Source organism: Pecten maximus, chromosome 10 (genome assembly GCF_902652985.1).
Source record: "Pecten maximus chromosome 10, xPecMax1.1, whole genome shotgun sequence".
Taxonomy (NCBI): Eukaryota; Metazoa; Mollusca; class Bivalvia; order Pectinida; family Pectinidae; genus Pecten; species Pecten maximus.
Genome location: NC_047024.1, coordinates 21,823,958 through 21,842,135, shown reverse-complemented (window position 1 = coordinate 21,842,135; position 18,178 = coordinate 21,823,958). Strand labels below are relative to the sequence as shown.

The 18,178-nt window shown below is 35.9% G+C and overlaps 1 protein-coding gene across 2 annotated transcripts in view; it reads right to left on the bottom strand.

Moving 5' to 3' along the window:
- Positions 1-9,903: 9,903 nt before the first annotated feature.
- The window catches only part of LOC117336254, a 237,161-nt gene continuing 228,886 nt past the window's right edge, over positions 9,904-18,178 (bottom strand). For both annotated transcript variants that reach the window (XM_033896729.1, XM_033896728.1), the window contains exons 15-19: positions 15,186-15,322; positions 14,637-14,731; positions 13,917-13,968; positions 13,638-13,775; positions 9,904-12,692 (exon numbers count right to left, since the gene is read on the bottom strand). In XM_033896729.1, the coding sequence (XP_033752620.1) occupies positions 12,588-12,692; positions 13,638-13,775; positions 13,917-13,968; positions 14,637-14,731; positions 15,186-15,322 (527 nt within the window). In that variant the 3' untranslated portion in view covers positions 9,904-12,587. The remainder of the gene's footprint in view (positions 12,693-13,637; positions 13,776-13,916; positions 13,969-14,636; positions 14,732-15,185; positions 15,323-18,178) is intronic.

Below are 18,178 nucleotides of genomic sequence, written 5' to 3'. Positions count from 1 at the left end.
CACCTGACAGGAAAGTCATAGATCCATCGGTGATCCCCAAGCATGGACTTTTAGAAATAAAATGCTCAAACGCAGATACTATAACAGATCTAAAGTACGTATCTTTGGTATTACCTCTATTTCCCTTATTCGGCCCCGCCCCTCCGACCCCTCGACTGGTAGCGATTTGAAGCAAATGTTGACGGACGGACGATGGACGCCGACCTTCGGTCCAGGTGAGCTAACAAGGTCAATGAGAAAAGAGTTACAGATAGTGTAGCCCTTCTGAAGTACATTTAAGTACATGTATGTAAATATGTACATACTTCAGCGACTAAATTTGGGATCTTACGATCATGCAATGAGGACAGCAGGTACAATTCTTACGCCCTACCTGCAGGGCAGACAGAACCAATGTCACTATGTGTATGAATATATAAGCTAGATAATGGAATTCTATGTGGAAATAGTTTGTGAAATACAAGTAAAATGCACAAGCATGTTGAATTATTTTTCAACTGGAAAAATATTTAAAATATCTGCGATCACTTGTAAATTTGAACAATAATTCTAGACGACATACTCTTTTGAAATGAAAGTAAAATTCTTTCAGGTGAAGTATAATTATGTTTTTTTTTCAAACTTTCTATAGAATAGGGTTTGATTGATTAAGTGTACATAATATTTATTATATACAAACTATGTTGAAAAATAATGAAACACTTATGTAATGACCTATACAATATTTTGAAAACTAATTGTATTTTTGTGTATGTGCCATGGTGTCCAAGGAGCACTGGTATTGAAACATTAACCTCAAATTCTTGGTCTTGAGTTCGCAACCCATGTGGAGCAATTGCCAGATACTGACCTCAGTTCAGTGTTTTTTCTCCAAATACTCAGGCTTACATTCATCACCAAACCTGACATGTCATTAAATGGCCATGACTATTAATAGGATGTACAACAAAAATAGCCACACACATTTGTGTATAATTATAAATTTAGCATTTTGTAAAGCTGAAATAACTTTCCTTGAAAAAATTTTAACAAACAACAAATGGGACAAAGGTACAACTTGATCAAAGATATGGTATTCCTTACATCTTCTTATTGCTCTTTCAAAATGTATTCTTAATTTTGCTATTTGTTGTGTTTTACTGACTTCTTTACTAAATTTACCTTTACTTCCTAAAATGGAGGTATAAGTAGTTTTGCACCGATTGGATCTAATAAATCCTGTATCAAAAATCCTTTGTTTGCCATCACTTTATCAGATATGTTGCCAGTGTATAATCTACTAACAAAACAAACAGCTCCATTTTAAGTAATACCAGTAAGTCCTTTGAAGGTAGTGTGAGACTTGTAATTTGAATATGTTTGTGAGTTTAAATCTTTAGCACTGGGGGTTTGAACAAGAACTTCTGTAAAATCCAAAATTACTTTTGTATCAGGAAAAGTACTCTTAAAACAGCCTGGTAAAAATGTTCTTACTTTATCTCTTCTTGGCTAGATAGGTACACAACCTAATATACAATATAAGTAATTACTCCAAGTTATAATGATACCACTAACAGTGCTCTGAGATACACAAAAACGTTGTGCTAGACCTTCCTCAAAAAAGCCTCGTCTAATTTTACATAAAAAAATTGATCTACAAATGACAAAGATTCAACTCTAAATGGACCACTATTGATGCTACTATTCCTTTGAATTCTGATCATGTTGGAGGCTGTTGGCTCAATCACTTTATATACTGAACAAAACATTTCATATGAGGAAAAGCCGGTATAAAAATTAAATCAGGATTTGTACAAAACTTTTCCATTTTTCTCTCCAGCTCCGGAATCCTCTTTTGAAGTACACCAATATGATTCTTCATTTCCTGAAATAAAGTAAAATTAAGAAATCAGTAGCTGTTTCATGGACCGAAGGTCCGAAGGGGAACAGATTTTGCATAAATGGTGACTCTGACCCCCGAGGGGCCAAAGGGACGGGGCCTAATAGGGGAAATAGAGGTAATTCCTTTAAATCGCTACTAGTCATAAAGTTATGAATGGATTTGAACCCAATTTGGCCAGAAACATCCTTGGGGGGAAGGGGAACAGATTTTGCATAAATGGTGACTCTGACTCTAAAGGGGCCAAAGGGGCGGGGCCCAATAGGGGAAATAGAGGTACATGTAGTTCCTTTAAATCGCTACTAGTCATAAAGTTATGAATGGATTTAAACCCAATTTAGTCAGAAACATCCTTAGGGGAAGGGGAACAGATTTTGCATAAATGGAGGCTCTGACCCAAAAGGGGCCGAAGGGGCGGGGCCCAAAAATGGGGCCAAAGGGGCGGGGCCCAATAGGGGAAATAGAGGTAATTCCTTAAAATCGCTACTAGTTATTAAATTATGAATGGATTTGAACCTAATTTGGTCAGAAACCTATTTTGGGGAAGGGGAACAGATTTTGCATAAATGGTGACACTGACTCCAAAGGGGCCAAAGGGGCCGGGCCCAATAGGGGAAATAGAGTTCATTCCTTTAGATCGCTACTTGTCATAAAGTTATGAATGGATTTGAACCAAATTGAGTAAGAAACATTCTTGGGGGAAGGGAAACTGATTTTGCATAAAGGGTGACTCTGACCCCTAAGGGGCCAAAGGGGCAAGGCCCATAAGGGGAAATAGAGGTAATTCCTTTAACTCGCTACTTGTCATAAAGTAATGAATGGATTTGAATCCAATTTGGTCAGAAACATTCTTGGGGGAAGGGGAACAGATTTTTTTTTATAAATGGTGTCTCTGACCTCAAAGGGACCAAAGGGGCAGGGCCCAATAGGGGAAACAGAGGTAATTCCTTTAAATCGCTACTAGTCATAAAGTTATGAATGGATTTGAACCCAATTTGGTCAGAAACATCCTTGGGGGAAGAGGAACAGATTTTTTTATAAATGGTGTCTCTGACCCCAAAGGGGAAACAGAGGTAATTCCTTTAAATCGCTACTAGTCATAAAGTTATGAATGGATTTGAACCCAATTTGGTCAGAAACATCCTTGGGGGAAGGGGAACAGATTTTGCATAAATGGTGGCTCTGACCCAAAAGGGGCCAAAGGGGCGAGGCCCGATGGGGAAATAGAGGTGATTCGTTTAAATCGCTACTAGTCATAAAGTTATGAATGGATTTGAACCCAATTTGGTCAGAAACATCCTTGGGGGAAGGGGAACAGATTTTGCATAAATGGTGGCTCTGACCCCGGAGGGGCCAAAGGGGCGGGCCTAATTGGGGAAATAGAGGTAATTCGTTACTAGTCATAAAGTGATGAATGCATGTTCTTAAAACAATTCTTGAGGTTTTTCAGACCTTAGAGATTCTGGACTTCATTAATTTTTAAAGCAGTTCGGATTCCCACACTATTACCATATATAGCATTGTTTGAGATTTACAAATAAAACAAATTGAATATGAACATTATTTTGATATTTGGTCTAATCCAACCAGGTGCGCGATACAGGCCCCATGGGCCTCTTGTTTCTTTTTTCTATCTTATTTTTATAAATGTGCAAACAAACTACAAATCTAATTGAATTTAACAAATAACGCAAAAGATAAGTCAGTATATATATAAGGCACCTATTTTGCAAACTATTTTTTTATAAAAATTATTGTATACAGTTAAACCTAATTATCTATAATTAGTTAAACCTAATTATCTATAACTTCTTAAAATTAAAGACAATTATTTTGTTAGTTCCAACAGCATCACCAACTTCAAACTACGGCTTTTCCTACAATTTTTCCAACTGGCTCATGCAGGTAAGGCGTAAGAATTGTACCTGCTGCCCCCATTGCATGATCGTAAGAGGCGACTAAATTTGGGATCTTATCTTTTCTCTTCTTTCTTAACAACTTTCTTCTTCCTAACGTCTACCTTGACACTGCCTCACTTTTTGGCCTTTAGTTGAGCGTTCGCCCCTGTGAGGAAGGCTTTGGGTTCTGTCTCCTGGCCGAGACATACCAGAGTCTTTAAAAATGGTACAGTTGTGTGATCGCACAACGTTCCAAAAACATCGTGCGCACAAATGTGCGATGTGCGATACAAACCGCACAGCTAACGATAGGGTTATAAATATTACGGAATAACTACAGTGTATATGTGTCGTAACGTTTCTATGGTAACCGCTCACACGTGGTATAATAAAATGTCCTAACCTGACTCGACTGTTTCGGTTATATTTTTGTAAACGTCAATGACGTTTTTAATTGATATTAACTCGTCTGAAACACCAGGACAGATAATCTGATGTCTACTTTATCCCTCGGTCATCTAACGGAAATTTCTGAGATTCCATCCCGTCCTACAACCTTATAACATACAAGGATCTGTCTTTGGGTCCTCCCCCTATCCCCTGGCACGAGAGTATTTGTAATAATCCGGGCCCTTCAGTGTCATTCAGACGGATCTACCTAGAAACCCAGGAACGAGTGAAAGTATGGGTACTGCAATGTTGTCATGAATTACAGCGTGACCGCGTGGTATTGAACGGAAGGAGTGGCTGCTTGACCGGAAATGACGTGAGTGTTGAAGTTACAAATCTGGTGTATGTTGGTGTCCAATACTCCAGAGGACGCGGTCTTGGCTAGGAATTTGTTTGAGATAGAGAATAAATGAACATGACGACACTTCATATCGTAGTAGAGGGACAATAGATTAAAGACAAAAAAATAAATTTATTCAAACAATATCAAATTGATGGGTTTTGACGGAATTGGGATGAAGTACATGTAGCGGTTACCGGGGTTGAATTCTCCGATTGGATGTGAAATAGATATGTGTTGTCCGTGGGTATCGCCTCCCCATGAACGCCGACATTCTGCAAAATGTATGTAGGAAGCGAGGTTTGTATGTACTTGTGTTTGCCAATAAATAAGTGTAGGAATTGTACTTAATACTTACCTTGTTTGTGAGTTTTAAATGTGGACACAGTGTAAAATGATTGTATCGGATTTGTAATTATAGTTACCACATATATACCTGCCTTCATTAGAGCATTGATTTCGATTTCATGTACATTAGTTAATAAAAGATTAGTCTAATTCAAAGTTTACCGTAGGTTGCGTATGATCAGAATTTAGATGGTAGCTAACAGGTAAAAGCTTATACATGTTAGATACAATTTGTAATCATAACGTGTTATGAATTACCAAATTCACAATACAACAGATGAACAGTTAGTTTTAAGACAAGAAAATGTTTCGAAATTTTTTCTTTGAATTTATAGAAAAATTTACGTTTTTACACTTCCTATTCAGTATTGTAACATTTGTATAAAGTATGTTTGATTCTGTCGATCTCCCTTCTTTATGGAGGCCGCGATAGCTCAGTCAGTTAGAGCACCGGCCACGTAACCTCAGGTGAAGATCTGATGTGTATGGTTTGGTGCTCCCTACCCGTGTCGGTTTGAGTTTCTCGGGAAGCTGTGAAACGGGCATCACTGACGAGTCCTAGAATAACGGACAGGGGGGAGGATCGTCTTTAACCATAAAGCGAGTAAACATTGCCACCGAGCACCTTGTTAATCTGAAATGTTCTAATCCAAGGGAGATAACTCCCGTTTTGTCAGATTTTTATCAATACGAAATTTTCTATGTTAAAGGAGATAACTCACGCTTTGTCAGTTTACTATACGGGAGGATACGGAATGGATTTGATATTTTAATACATTGTATATTTATTTAGACCTAACTAAGCCTGTATAGAAAATTAATAATGTTTCTGGTGGTTAAGGTCAACATTTTGTTAATCATACACTCTATGCTGTGATTGTTAATTAAGAAATGCTTTCTTGTTTAAATGAAGTAATGATAAATGCATTAAAAGTGTATCTACATGTATGTACTTACATATTATATTCTAGCTAGACATTACAATGGGTACCTATGAACATATTCTGATCGAGATTTAAGTTTGGTCCCTTCACTTCCCAAAGCTTCTCTTTTGTAAATATGGCGGGTACTTATAATTGTGCCTAGTGGTTCCGTTGTCACCACTACAGTTTCACGTGGTGTCTGGGTGTCGACCATGAGGTAGAAGACACTTACTCTCCCGGAACGTATGGTCTTCATTTCCTGGTTCTTTGTCATATCTACCAAGAGATGTATCTTTAATTCTATTTTGCCCCTAGATGTCCTAGATGTCAAGTTTTACGGCATCATAGACAGTCAAGGGTCAAGACATTTCCTATTCAGTATTGTAACATTGTATGTTTGATTCTGTCGACCGCCCTTCTTTACGGAGGCCGCAAAAGCTCAGTCAGTTAAGAGCACCGGCCACGTAACCTCAGGTGAAGGCTGGAGGTGCATGGTTCGATGCTCCCTACCCGTGTCGGTTTGTGTTTCTCGGGAAGCTGTGAAACGGGTATCACTGACGAGTCCCAGAATAACGGACAGCTGTATGATGTCCCTAGAATCACTCCTAGAAAGACTGGATAGCTACACTGTATATGATGTCCCTAGAATCACTTCTAGAAGGACAAAATAGCTATATGATGTCCCCAGAATCACTCCTAGAAGGACTGGATAGCTACACTGTATATGATGTCCCTAGAATCACTTCTAGAAGGACAAAATAGCTATATGATGTCCCCAGAATCACTCCTAGAAGGACTAAATAGCTATATGATGTCCCTGAAATCACTGACGAGTCATAGAAGGACGAAACGGCTGAATTGTACCGTGATTCAGGATTTGCCTTAAAAGGTATATAATTCTAAATTGATACTTAAAGCTTCTATTCACTTACTATGCCTTTTTGTACAATTCTGATAATGAAAGGCAACTGGATAAACAAGACAAAGGCAAAGAGTCCATTGCTGTAGGTTTTATTTCAATATCTTGGCACGTGGGGGCTGTCAAAGTCTGGTAGGAAACAATGTTATATAAACACATCTTTGTCAACACACAGGACAGTATGCTTACCAAACAAATCATCGCGAGACCGAGTATTCATAGAAGCCAGTGTCTACTGATATAGCCCACATTTACTATGGATGTAGGATCTTTATGGTGAGAAAAGGTGTCACAAACAAACGTTTTTCACATGCAAAAAATAACACGTATACCCAAATATTGGATATCTCGTACAATAGAGTGCATACAATAAAAATATGAAATGGCATGTCCTAAAAGATTGGCTTTCTCAGTCCTTAGTCTATTTTTGGATAATCAAACTTTAGCTTTCGCTTTGAAATATTGTTTTTGCTAAATTATTTAGTTGCAACACATTCAACCCCACCATATCTTCCCTCAGCGATAGCTTATAGAAATTGTGAGAGCATGCGTATTGCCAAATGTGTGTATTTGTGTATGTTCAGGTGAAAAAAATGTCTACTCATAAACATTATATCCTTTTTTGAGAAAGTAATTGTTCAATAGGACAATGCATTGATAGTCATGTTGTAGGTGGAGAAATGTTCGTGCATGTGTAATAAATTGGAAATAATGTATATGTATATATTTACAGGTTGATTATTTTTTTTAATAATTTAATCCGTTACCGTTGTTGGACCCAATATTATTATCATCCGGTACTGCTGAAAACTGTTTGGGTAGTGATACCAAAATAGTTTATTTACTATAAAGCCTCCGCGCAAAAAAGTCCTTTTAGATTTACGTTTATAGCTCTAATATTTACAAGAACACCCCTATTTTTCGAGTTTATTTCAAAATTCTTATCATAGAGCCATTGTTTTTCTTTCTTTCTTTCTTTTTCTTTTTGCTTAGGTTTCTAAAAGATGTCCTGTAAAACTTAGTATCGTGGTTGTCGCTTTGGTATCAGAGAAGTAAAAGCTGTGAGCTGTGAAGTTAAAATCCTGACATATTTCGTCTCGTCAAGGAATACATTCTCGCTTTGTTAGTAAATTATTATTATAAATTTTGTAAGACAATGTAAAGACCTGTGTATTTGAGTTGATGAAAATCTACTATTACCCTTTCCGTTGTGTTTTTTATCGGAAAGGATGGCGGTTCGAGAGTAGGGGCAGCCATTAGTCAGGCCATAAAGCTTGGTATAACCCATATGTAGTATAGGACTTAAGTAATATATGTATATAAGACCAACAAGGATGAAATGACGTTGAAACATTAGCTATACCAAAATGTTTTTTAGGGGAGAGAGGAAGTGGTCTTCAGAACAACTGATGGGTCTGGTTTGTGAACATTCGTCACAGCATTGTAATGCTACAATATGGACATAGATATTTACACAACTACAGCCCCAGTAACTGTGCTGGAGGACACGGGAGTGTCAACGTAGTTATATCATTGTATGTATGACGTATCACTGTGCAAACACACGCACACACCTACACACACATACACACGTTTACCATATCCATACATACAAATATGACATTGGCATTTCTAGTTTTACCAAAGGGTATAAATTTGACCATACATCTTCATTTGGCAAAACATCGTACTATATTTACAAATTTACCTATATAATATATATTTATATTCACACACATGCGCCACCGTCATGAACATACATAATATCAGCCATATTTACAGACACATTCAGCCAGATTCCTTCCGATACCTTACTCAACACACATACACAAAACACATATGATATATCAAAACAGAATATTTAACAGTAATTCATATGTACAAGTATTTATCTGTAAACCGGCATATCCAGGATGCCAAAATCCTCGCAAGTTTAACAAAACATATAAAGCATATTCTAATGAAATAATCTACTTAATGAATTACATTTAAACTTAGCATGAACATACAGCCTAACAATGTTAACAAATCTGGAATAGGCTATAGCTACCAATGTTAACAAATCTGGAATAGGCTATAGCGTAACAACAATGTACCAAATAACGTGTTATAATTCTAGGAGTTGCTCTCCCACATTTAGCACTTCAATCGCAAAAACGAAATATTAACACTTTTAGTGCATTAGATATACATGTACATTTATTGGGATTCATCTCTTGAATGGTATGTAACAAGCATTTTTATTGGCTTAAAACTTACGTCACCAGCACATAACGGGAAAATGACGTCGCCGTTTGTAGACGTCACTTTTAAATGTCTGATAAAGCGGCATAATCATTTCAAAAGGTCCATCAATAAATATGGATTTTCACAGGATTTGTGTACAAAAATTAAAATGATAAGGATTAACTTGAATGCATCTATATGTTCAGATTAGCGTACACTCCATTTTTTTGTGTTATATCTCCATTACACCAAATAAATTCAAATTAATTCTTCATAATCGTGGAATGATGATAAATGGTAGCCGATCAAGCAATCGTCAGAATATTATATACATGTACGCATGGAGATGTCTAGGAGCGACTGCAATTCGTCTTGTGTACACGGTTATCCATGAACAACTGTTGGTAGGAAAACAATATGCAAGGGAGTCTACATATGATTGCATTCAAAAACATTTTCATGACTGTCGAAAACATTTGCCACCCATACAGATCGTAAGCGCGCAAATGTATACAAAATGATGACATGATTATCGATCGTTTGTAAGTTTATGACGCAGAATCACGTGTAAAACATGTATATCGGGGTTTTAACCCGTCATAGGACAAACAAATATCGTCATATGTAATTACAGGGACGGGATGAAATAAGAAAATCTATGGGTAAACTTGCGTTTTAAGGAAGACAAGCGTCAAACAATCTTGCTTGATTTAAAAAAAAACAATAACATAATGATCAATTCAACGTGGGTAAATAGGATAAACAACTTGTTGATGCATAATTCAGCAAAATAATAACAATAATAAATCTATATGATAAACAATTCAGGAATAAAACAGGACTATTATCACAGGTGCAAAACATGTGTATACAAATTCAGACAAATGATTTATACATACAGTTGAAACACTGCTGTGGGAGGCACATAATGTGTACAACATTTCCGGGTTAGAATATATTCATTTAGGTAAACAGCTTATTTAGACATTTTTTTTCGTATTTATATACATATTCTTATGTTTGAACAATGGTAAGGGGAATGTTTAACGGCTAATACATCAGTATATATACAACATCTCAAGAAATTAAGCACTATATTTTGGTGTTCCTTACTTTGGGTAACATATTTTTCCAAACATAACTTAACAAGAGATATTAATAACTCGAGTCAGGTACATCAACCCATTTAACCTATACAACAAACAATCACTCTTTGGGTTTCATATACCATTTATGTATCACAATTACAACGTATCCCCGTAATACATTCCCTGTAAAATTTATCGAACTATTAACGTACAAGATATTGTATATGAAGATTATATATCTGACTAGGGAATGCAGGTTCAGCAAAAGTGTGAACCATATTTTATTTTGACAAAGAAAGAGTTCGTTCAGGGAGAATTACTTTATGGTGTGTTCATTGCCTCTTCAAAGTGATCCAGATACACTATGCAATAAGTCAATGCAATAAAATCGGTGAAAATTAACATATTTATCCTGAGAATGACAGCATATGGTAAAAATGAATTAATACTCTACAGGAACGAGTCTCTGACCACCTAGATAGAGGTCAGAATTTCACATCAAGGAATCCAATAGCGCAGATCAAATCTAACAAATATGGCTATACAGTAAACATATTTAAAATGCCAAGGTGAATCATCAATCTTCACAAATATTGCCGTTTTGAAACATTGTTCGAAATAGCAGGATCTGTTTAAATTTGATTAATTAATGAGAAGTAATCTCTCCTAAGATTGATGTACGGACAGCCATGTCTTCTGGTTCAGTTTCATCAACGTTGCTTAACTTAGGAAGTTCCGTAGCTTAAAAATTTCCAAAGGAAAAGAATTGATTGGATTTCAGGAAAAAATCATAGTTAAGGATTTCTTCAATTTTGCAATGCTTTCCTATGGAGTATTGATGAAACTTGCCGCAGGATATTTACAAAAGATATACCAATCTCTTCGTACATTAAGAATCCTGCCCGATAACATTGGATGGGTAAAAATTGGTAACGGGTGATGATACAAGTCAGGGATTTCACTTTGAGCAACACAACACAGATTACAAGTCCACTGTGTTGGGCGATAATCAAGAGTATCGCGCGCGGATTAATATACGCACAACGTCAAAGTGACATTGACGTTTGTTTCAAAATGAATAAAGTATGCAGAATTAACAAAAAGAATTTTCAATCAAAATGCTGTGTAAAACCATAGCTACATGATATGGCAAGATATCCTACCAAGAGATCGGTTAATGTAAAACCAAGTTAGAATATCCCTGAAAAATATCAATATACTGGAATAAACAAAGAGCAATAACTCTTTATAATGTACAATCAAAATGCTGCTCAGAATCTATATTCAAATGATGGTTATGAAGCGAAAAAAGTGGTCATTAACTGAGACAGACCTTCGGACAAGATTATATGGTGAAATAAGCAAAAGACAATTACTTTATCTAACAATTTCGAATTGAAATTCCGTTCTGGAAAATACAACTAAAGATAAAGCTACATGAAAACAAAGCCTACCAAATTTCATGGAAATAGGTTTACGCTGGACAGACGGCCGGACAACGCCATATCATAATCCTTTAGATAGGCATATAAAAAGGGTTTTAGTTCGTTCAGGCATGCATGGGTTACATGTCGTTCAGGTATGGGTAATATAGGGGATAACAAACTAAACATGGGTAGCATATACCCGATAATGGGCAGCGAAATAGGGGCAACACGTTGTTGAGGTATGTTTACTTTGCTGAGTGATTGAAACAGGGTTACACATCGTTGAAGCATGTACAATATACTGGGCGATGAAAAATTGGTGACACTTCGTTGAAGTATTTACACGATGTCAGACGACACATAAGTGACACTTTGTTGAAGTATATACACGATGGATGTCAGGCGACACGTCACATAGGTGACACTTCGTTGAGGAATTTACACGATGTCAGGCGACACATAGGTGACACTTCGATGAAGTATTCACACCATATCAGGCGACGAATGGGCGACACTTCGATGAAGTATTTAAACGATGACGGGCGACACAGGTGACACTTCGTTGAAGTATATACACGATGGATGTCGGACAATACATGGGTGACACTTCAATTTGGTGTTTACAGGATGGATGTTAGGCGACACTTCGTTGAAGTTTTTACACGACTGCGGGCGATAGACTTGTTACAATTCGTTGAGGTATTTACACGATGACGGGTGATACATGGGTTACACTTTGTTGAGGTATTTACACGATGACGGGTGATACATGGGTTACACTTTGTTGAGGTATTTACACGATGACGGGTGAAACATGGTTTACACTTCGCTGAAGTATTTACACGATGACGGGTGAAACATGGTTTACACTTCGTTGAAGTATTTACACGATGACGGGTGATACATGGGTTACACTTCGTTGAAGTATTTACACGATGACGGGTGAAACATGGTTTACACTTCGTTGAAGTATTTACACGATGACGGGTGAAACATGGTTTACACTTCGTTGAAGTATTTACACGATGACGGGTGAAACATGGTTTACACTTCGTTGAAGTATTTACACGATGGCGGGCGATACATGGGTTACACTTCGTTGAGGTATTTAACAGGACATAACGCCTGTTTATTACTGGCCGACCTCACCAATATCATTCCATTCTCGACCTCATCTCCAACTTGTAAAACAATCTGAAGATAGATAAAGAAAAAGATGAAAATTACTAATATTTGAAAATAAACACTTTACTAATGTATTGCCATCTCATTGCTTGCTGCCCACAGTTGCATGTCCTTGAATGTGTGTTTTCAATTTTGTCGATTCTAAGATTCCTAACTTAATTTTTAAACCTCCTTATCTTGCCTTGGGGTCAGGCTCCGTATCGAAACTAGATGTATACCATGTCCATGCAACCGTTTATTGTCAGTGAATCTGGCTTTACGTAAATCTGTGAGTTTCCTAACTGACCTAGCTGTACATTTAGCAGAATTAATGCATTAGACAAGAATCTAGTTATAAGTGAATTTTACAAGACTTCCTGCAACATATTTATAAATATATATTTATATATATATATTTTACATTTTACCTGCATTTCACAGATTTGCAATTGGATTTTTTATTGATTAAAACTAAATGATCATCCATTCTCAGTATGAATAGAAAATATGCGAGCGAAATTATTCTCAAAGCATGTCTATTATATTTTACATCATCAAAATACCTCCCACAAAAACAATGCCCTTTATGTCAATAGTATTTTCCATAACACAAGTAAATGTGTTGCGTTTCCAACAGAGATACAATTTAGAATTGTTAGGATGAGAATATGTCTCATAAGATAAGAGCAAATATTAGGTTAGGATATTTCAAAATTCTATCTCGCATGCTGGGATTCCTTTGTCGTACACTGAAGATAAAAAAGAATTTACGCGAGGGGGGAATTTACACTAATTACGCGGAGTCCTTTTGCTCGCGAAAATGTCCTTCACGTGTATTAAATTGATATCAATTTGCGTTATCTCGAACTATCAAGGACGGTGGATCGATCGCGAAAATTACCCCCACGCGTACAGTTTATCTATCGAAATTAACCCTCTGCGAAAATGACCACGTTTAAAGTACATTTTTCTTACCTGATCTTTATGCAGTTTCATGCCGTTTCCTCCTTCTGTAAGATGCATGGGTTGTGTGACCTGGTACACTCTCTGGGCAAACTGAAGCGGTACCACATACTTGGCTGGGAAGTAGCCAACTTTCCCGTTACACTTACCCTGTAAACAAACCAGAAACGACTCAAATTCAAATTGTAAACGCTTTGCAACAGTCACTACTTTTTCTCGTTTAGTAAAGATTTCTCTAACAATAGAAATATATTCACTATTTTTTAGGAAATTGCAAAATATCGAACGTACCTTCCACCAATCTGGATCCGAGCTATCAACAATGAAAAGTCTCCATCCTGCTCTGTATTTAAAAAGAAGAAGAAAACATGTCATTCCAAAGCTTAGTGAGAAACATCACAGTAATCTAGAATACTAGGTGTGTATATCATTACTTTGATCTCAACCATATATAACGTAATTTTCAAATTATACAACTTCTAATTATTTAGTATTTGGTTGGATAAAGGCAATTATATATAAAACGAACACGACTGCCAGAAATTTGATTTCAGAAACAAGTGTCTGTGGTTTTTCTTGATCGTATAGTCTCCCAATGCCCGCTTACTCAAATCCTATCTCTCTTTATGGAACATCTTACAGTATATGAACGATTTAAAAAAAAAAAAGAAGAATTTTAATGATCTGGATTGTGATAAAGTATCCTGACGCCATTCACGGCAAAATATATACGATAATTTAACACCATCATAGATTTGAGCCGTTTCAGCATCTATCTTTTCATCAACATTTTACCTAACATATGTTTGAACAACGTCAGTAAGTAGTTCTTATGACGTAAGCAATTGTACAGTAGAAAACACAAACTATAATGATGACGATATCACCATCGTAACGTGTATTTCCCATACTTAACTTATTGTAAAACAACTGCTGTACCATTATCATTGTAACTCCCTTTTGTGCTTGATACTTTTTCTTATTGTACCACAATTTGTCGGTTATACTGACCTGAGGTCCATGTCATCCTTCTCCTTACCCCGGAAGTTGTACAGTGCCACATAGACCGTTGTGTTCGCTTCTTTAGATTGTTTTCTTTGTGCTTTCTACAGTAAAATACAACCAATTATTACAATGTTGATTTTTACAACAATATTTGATCACGGGAAAGTTCACATGTGACCCTTAACCTGATCGGGGCTTCGAACCCTGTCCTCCTGGGTGAAAGACAAGCCATAGATACCACCGTGCCACCTAAACACCCATATAAATGAATACTTGGAAACTGAAGCTGATTAAATCTCAACACAAGCTTTACATGTATTCAGACTTGATATACTTTTAACTACAAAACACTTACTACATCTATACATTATCTAAAATGTAATTGTCTGTTATTATGTTTTTAAATGCCGCCATCAAAATATCAATACATGCAGGCAAACTTTGTCAACACCTACACGGCTTAAGAATTAAAGTGTTCAAGTAACTCGTAGACTGAAAAAAATATTGGGAAACTAATCTATTGGCTAGGTACGTTAGGTTAGAAGGAAAACCTACTGGAGATTCCTTTGGCGACGGTACAAAACTCCCTCTCTTCTTGTCCTCGATGTCAAGGGATGTTGTTTTGGCACTGGCAGCGAATTTCTTACGTAGATTGGCTGCGGAATATTTGTCTCCTGGACTAGAAGAACCGGCTGAATGATAACACAATAAACAAGTTATCAAAATTATTATGATATTAACAAGGTACATCAGTGTACTATGCAGAGTCTTAAACGTTTGCTCTTAGAGGGACAATGCCTTTCACTAATACAACATTTTAGTCCTTTTTCCTTGGTGAGCGCAATCATCAATGTATAGAACATTATATTCCCTTAACAAAGGAGCAAATGTGGTTGAAACCTATTCACCCTTACTTGAAAATTATTTGAAATATTTAAATATTCCTTGCTCAAATTTTCCCCTACCTACTAAATTTACATTCGCATTAAAGAATTTTATTGTTATTCTTGCATTTCGTTCTTGTACTCGGCTTACACAAACTAATGAAATTTAAGTGTAGTACTAATCATTTTATTTTTGTTCGCTCGATGGAATTAAAGACCAGAAATTTGGTATTATTATTTTTTTAATGATTAGGTCACCCAGATATCAGCTTCAAGAGTCAAAAACTGACACATGACGACAAAACGACGCATAGATCGGAAGCAACAGGTTGTAATATATGTTTATCATATATTTGTACTATACAAACTCGATATCTCGAAATTGATAGGTGATGAAAACACTTTTTTTTCTTACTATTGGAGCCGATTTTCGATTTTTTTTTTACTTCAAGTTAAGCAGATTTTTCGAGCAATCAGATACAAGAGTCAGAGGAGTCAAGTTGACGATTATTAAATTCCTTCTATTTGATATAACTGTATAACCGATAATAACAAAATATGCCAAATATTATATCGCTTTCTGTGAATCAGATTTCGAAATCCAACCGAAATAGACATCGCCACTCTTACTCCACAATATATAAATTTGAAAACCGGAAAAATACGTTTTTACAGATCGTAATAATTCTCGCAACTTTTTGCGAGCCTTTTGGATATAACCAGAGAGGACATAGTTGCTTTGTTACGCTTCCAATGCATTTTATGCACAATGATATCAACGCATTAACGCTAGAACAATATTAGAGGTGCGAACATTACGTATGTATTGATTCCAAAAATAGAAGTTTAATGAACTGTTAACACAAAGAAACATACAGACGAGATGTATATGTAGGTTTATATTAGTCAAGTTGTTGTCAGCATTGTAATTTCACCATTCTGGTTCAAAAAGTCACAACAGTTTATCAGTAAATTTAACCTTATCTTATATCTATATTTCAAGGTCTTTTCTACATGTAAGCTACATTTATGTTATAAGTGTTTTGGTTCACGTCATCATAGGTGATTGTGTGATTGATTCAATGATTGCTGATACTTAGAAAACAAAGGGTTAATATTTCCGAAAACACAGATTAGTTTCATTGAGAAAACAAATATATTGATATGTAAATGAAGTCGTATCGTTAATCTCTCTTTTATTTATTCTGACCAACCGATAAACATTTTCAAATAACAATACGACATTTTATTCCAACCACCAACTTTGGTAATGTACAGTAAGTGTTATAGCAAACACAAAATCACTTATTGAGAGATGTCAACGAGATATAAATAATGGTTTTTAACTTTGAACATCAGGTTATCAAAGGAAGGAGGAACCGAATTTCTATAATTTTGCAATTGAAATTATTTTTGACTGTAGATATGTAGAACGTCTAAGCAGCTATTATATATCTGAAATAGCATAAAGTCAAAACTGCACGCGCCTAAGCAAATGCACACATGTGTAAGCATTTAGTTTTTTTTTCTTTCGATATACGTCATTAAAGCATATCAAAACTAATATTGTGACATGTTCACGATTCCCCAGTGGCGGTGCAATCAGAGTGAAGGGTGTTGTTAGTGAATAGTGTCATAGCCATGTGTCGTAAATACTTGTCAGGAGGGATATCAAAATATACATCTGCACATGTTAAACCTAACAACTTAGTCCGGTTTTATGCTGGATAACAGCAAAATATATATCAACAACCATGTCATGCTACAAGTAATGATTATTGATTGACAATTTCGGCTCCTGCTTTTAAAGTAACCTATCTAGTTATTACCTACCAATGTTATTATTTCCAAATTAACAAGATCAAAGTAGAAAGATTCATGTGAGTAGTGAAGGCGTGATAAAAACCGACCAACAACCTGATGACGTTAAAAATCCATTTACACCATTCTTCCGGAAATAATTCAAATTGATGCGTTTCGTTTGTAAAGTTTGTTGAAAAATTATATAAGATAGCGATCACGTCTAAGTTTATAACACATGCATGTATGTGATATTTGTGCATTTGTCTTCACGCAAGTGAAAATACTTGGCCAAAGTTTCAAGAACGTTCCAATCTCAAAGGATTGTTTCATAGGCACACAAGATATAAGCAACTTGACAAAACATTTACTTCTTTTCCATAGGAAGGAACGCATTACTGAATTTAAGGAAATGTTCTTGACTAATTTGTCCATGAGCTTCAAATACGCATTCCTCATGCATAATAAGGTAATACTAGAACTGTTGAAGGAATTGTCGTGAAACTTGAGTTTATGGGAATATAGTGTAAGTTGTATGAATTATGCACGAGAAAAGATATCTATTCAGTAACTGTTAATACAGTAACCACCTATTTCTGCGTAGTAAACCTAATTGCAACAAGAAAACTGTAGTTCTGGTTAAGGCAACGATATAAAGTTGTGATATTTCAACTATTGAGGTATAAAATGTGAAATATTCTGTTAAAAATGATTCCAAAGTGACCAAACAGTCTAACGACTAAGAAAAACAATATCTTCATCTTTTAATAATTGGAAGTCGTAACAATGTGGAAAAATTCAAATCATGTGTTGTTCAGCTAAGCCTACGCAGACCACTATTCATTTTACTCAAAATTTGTGCAC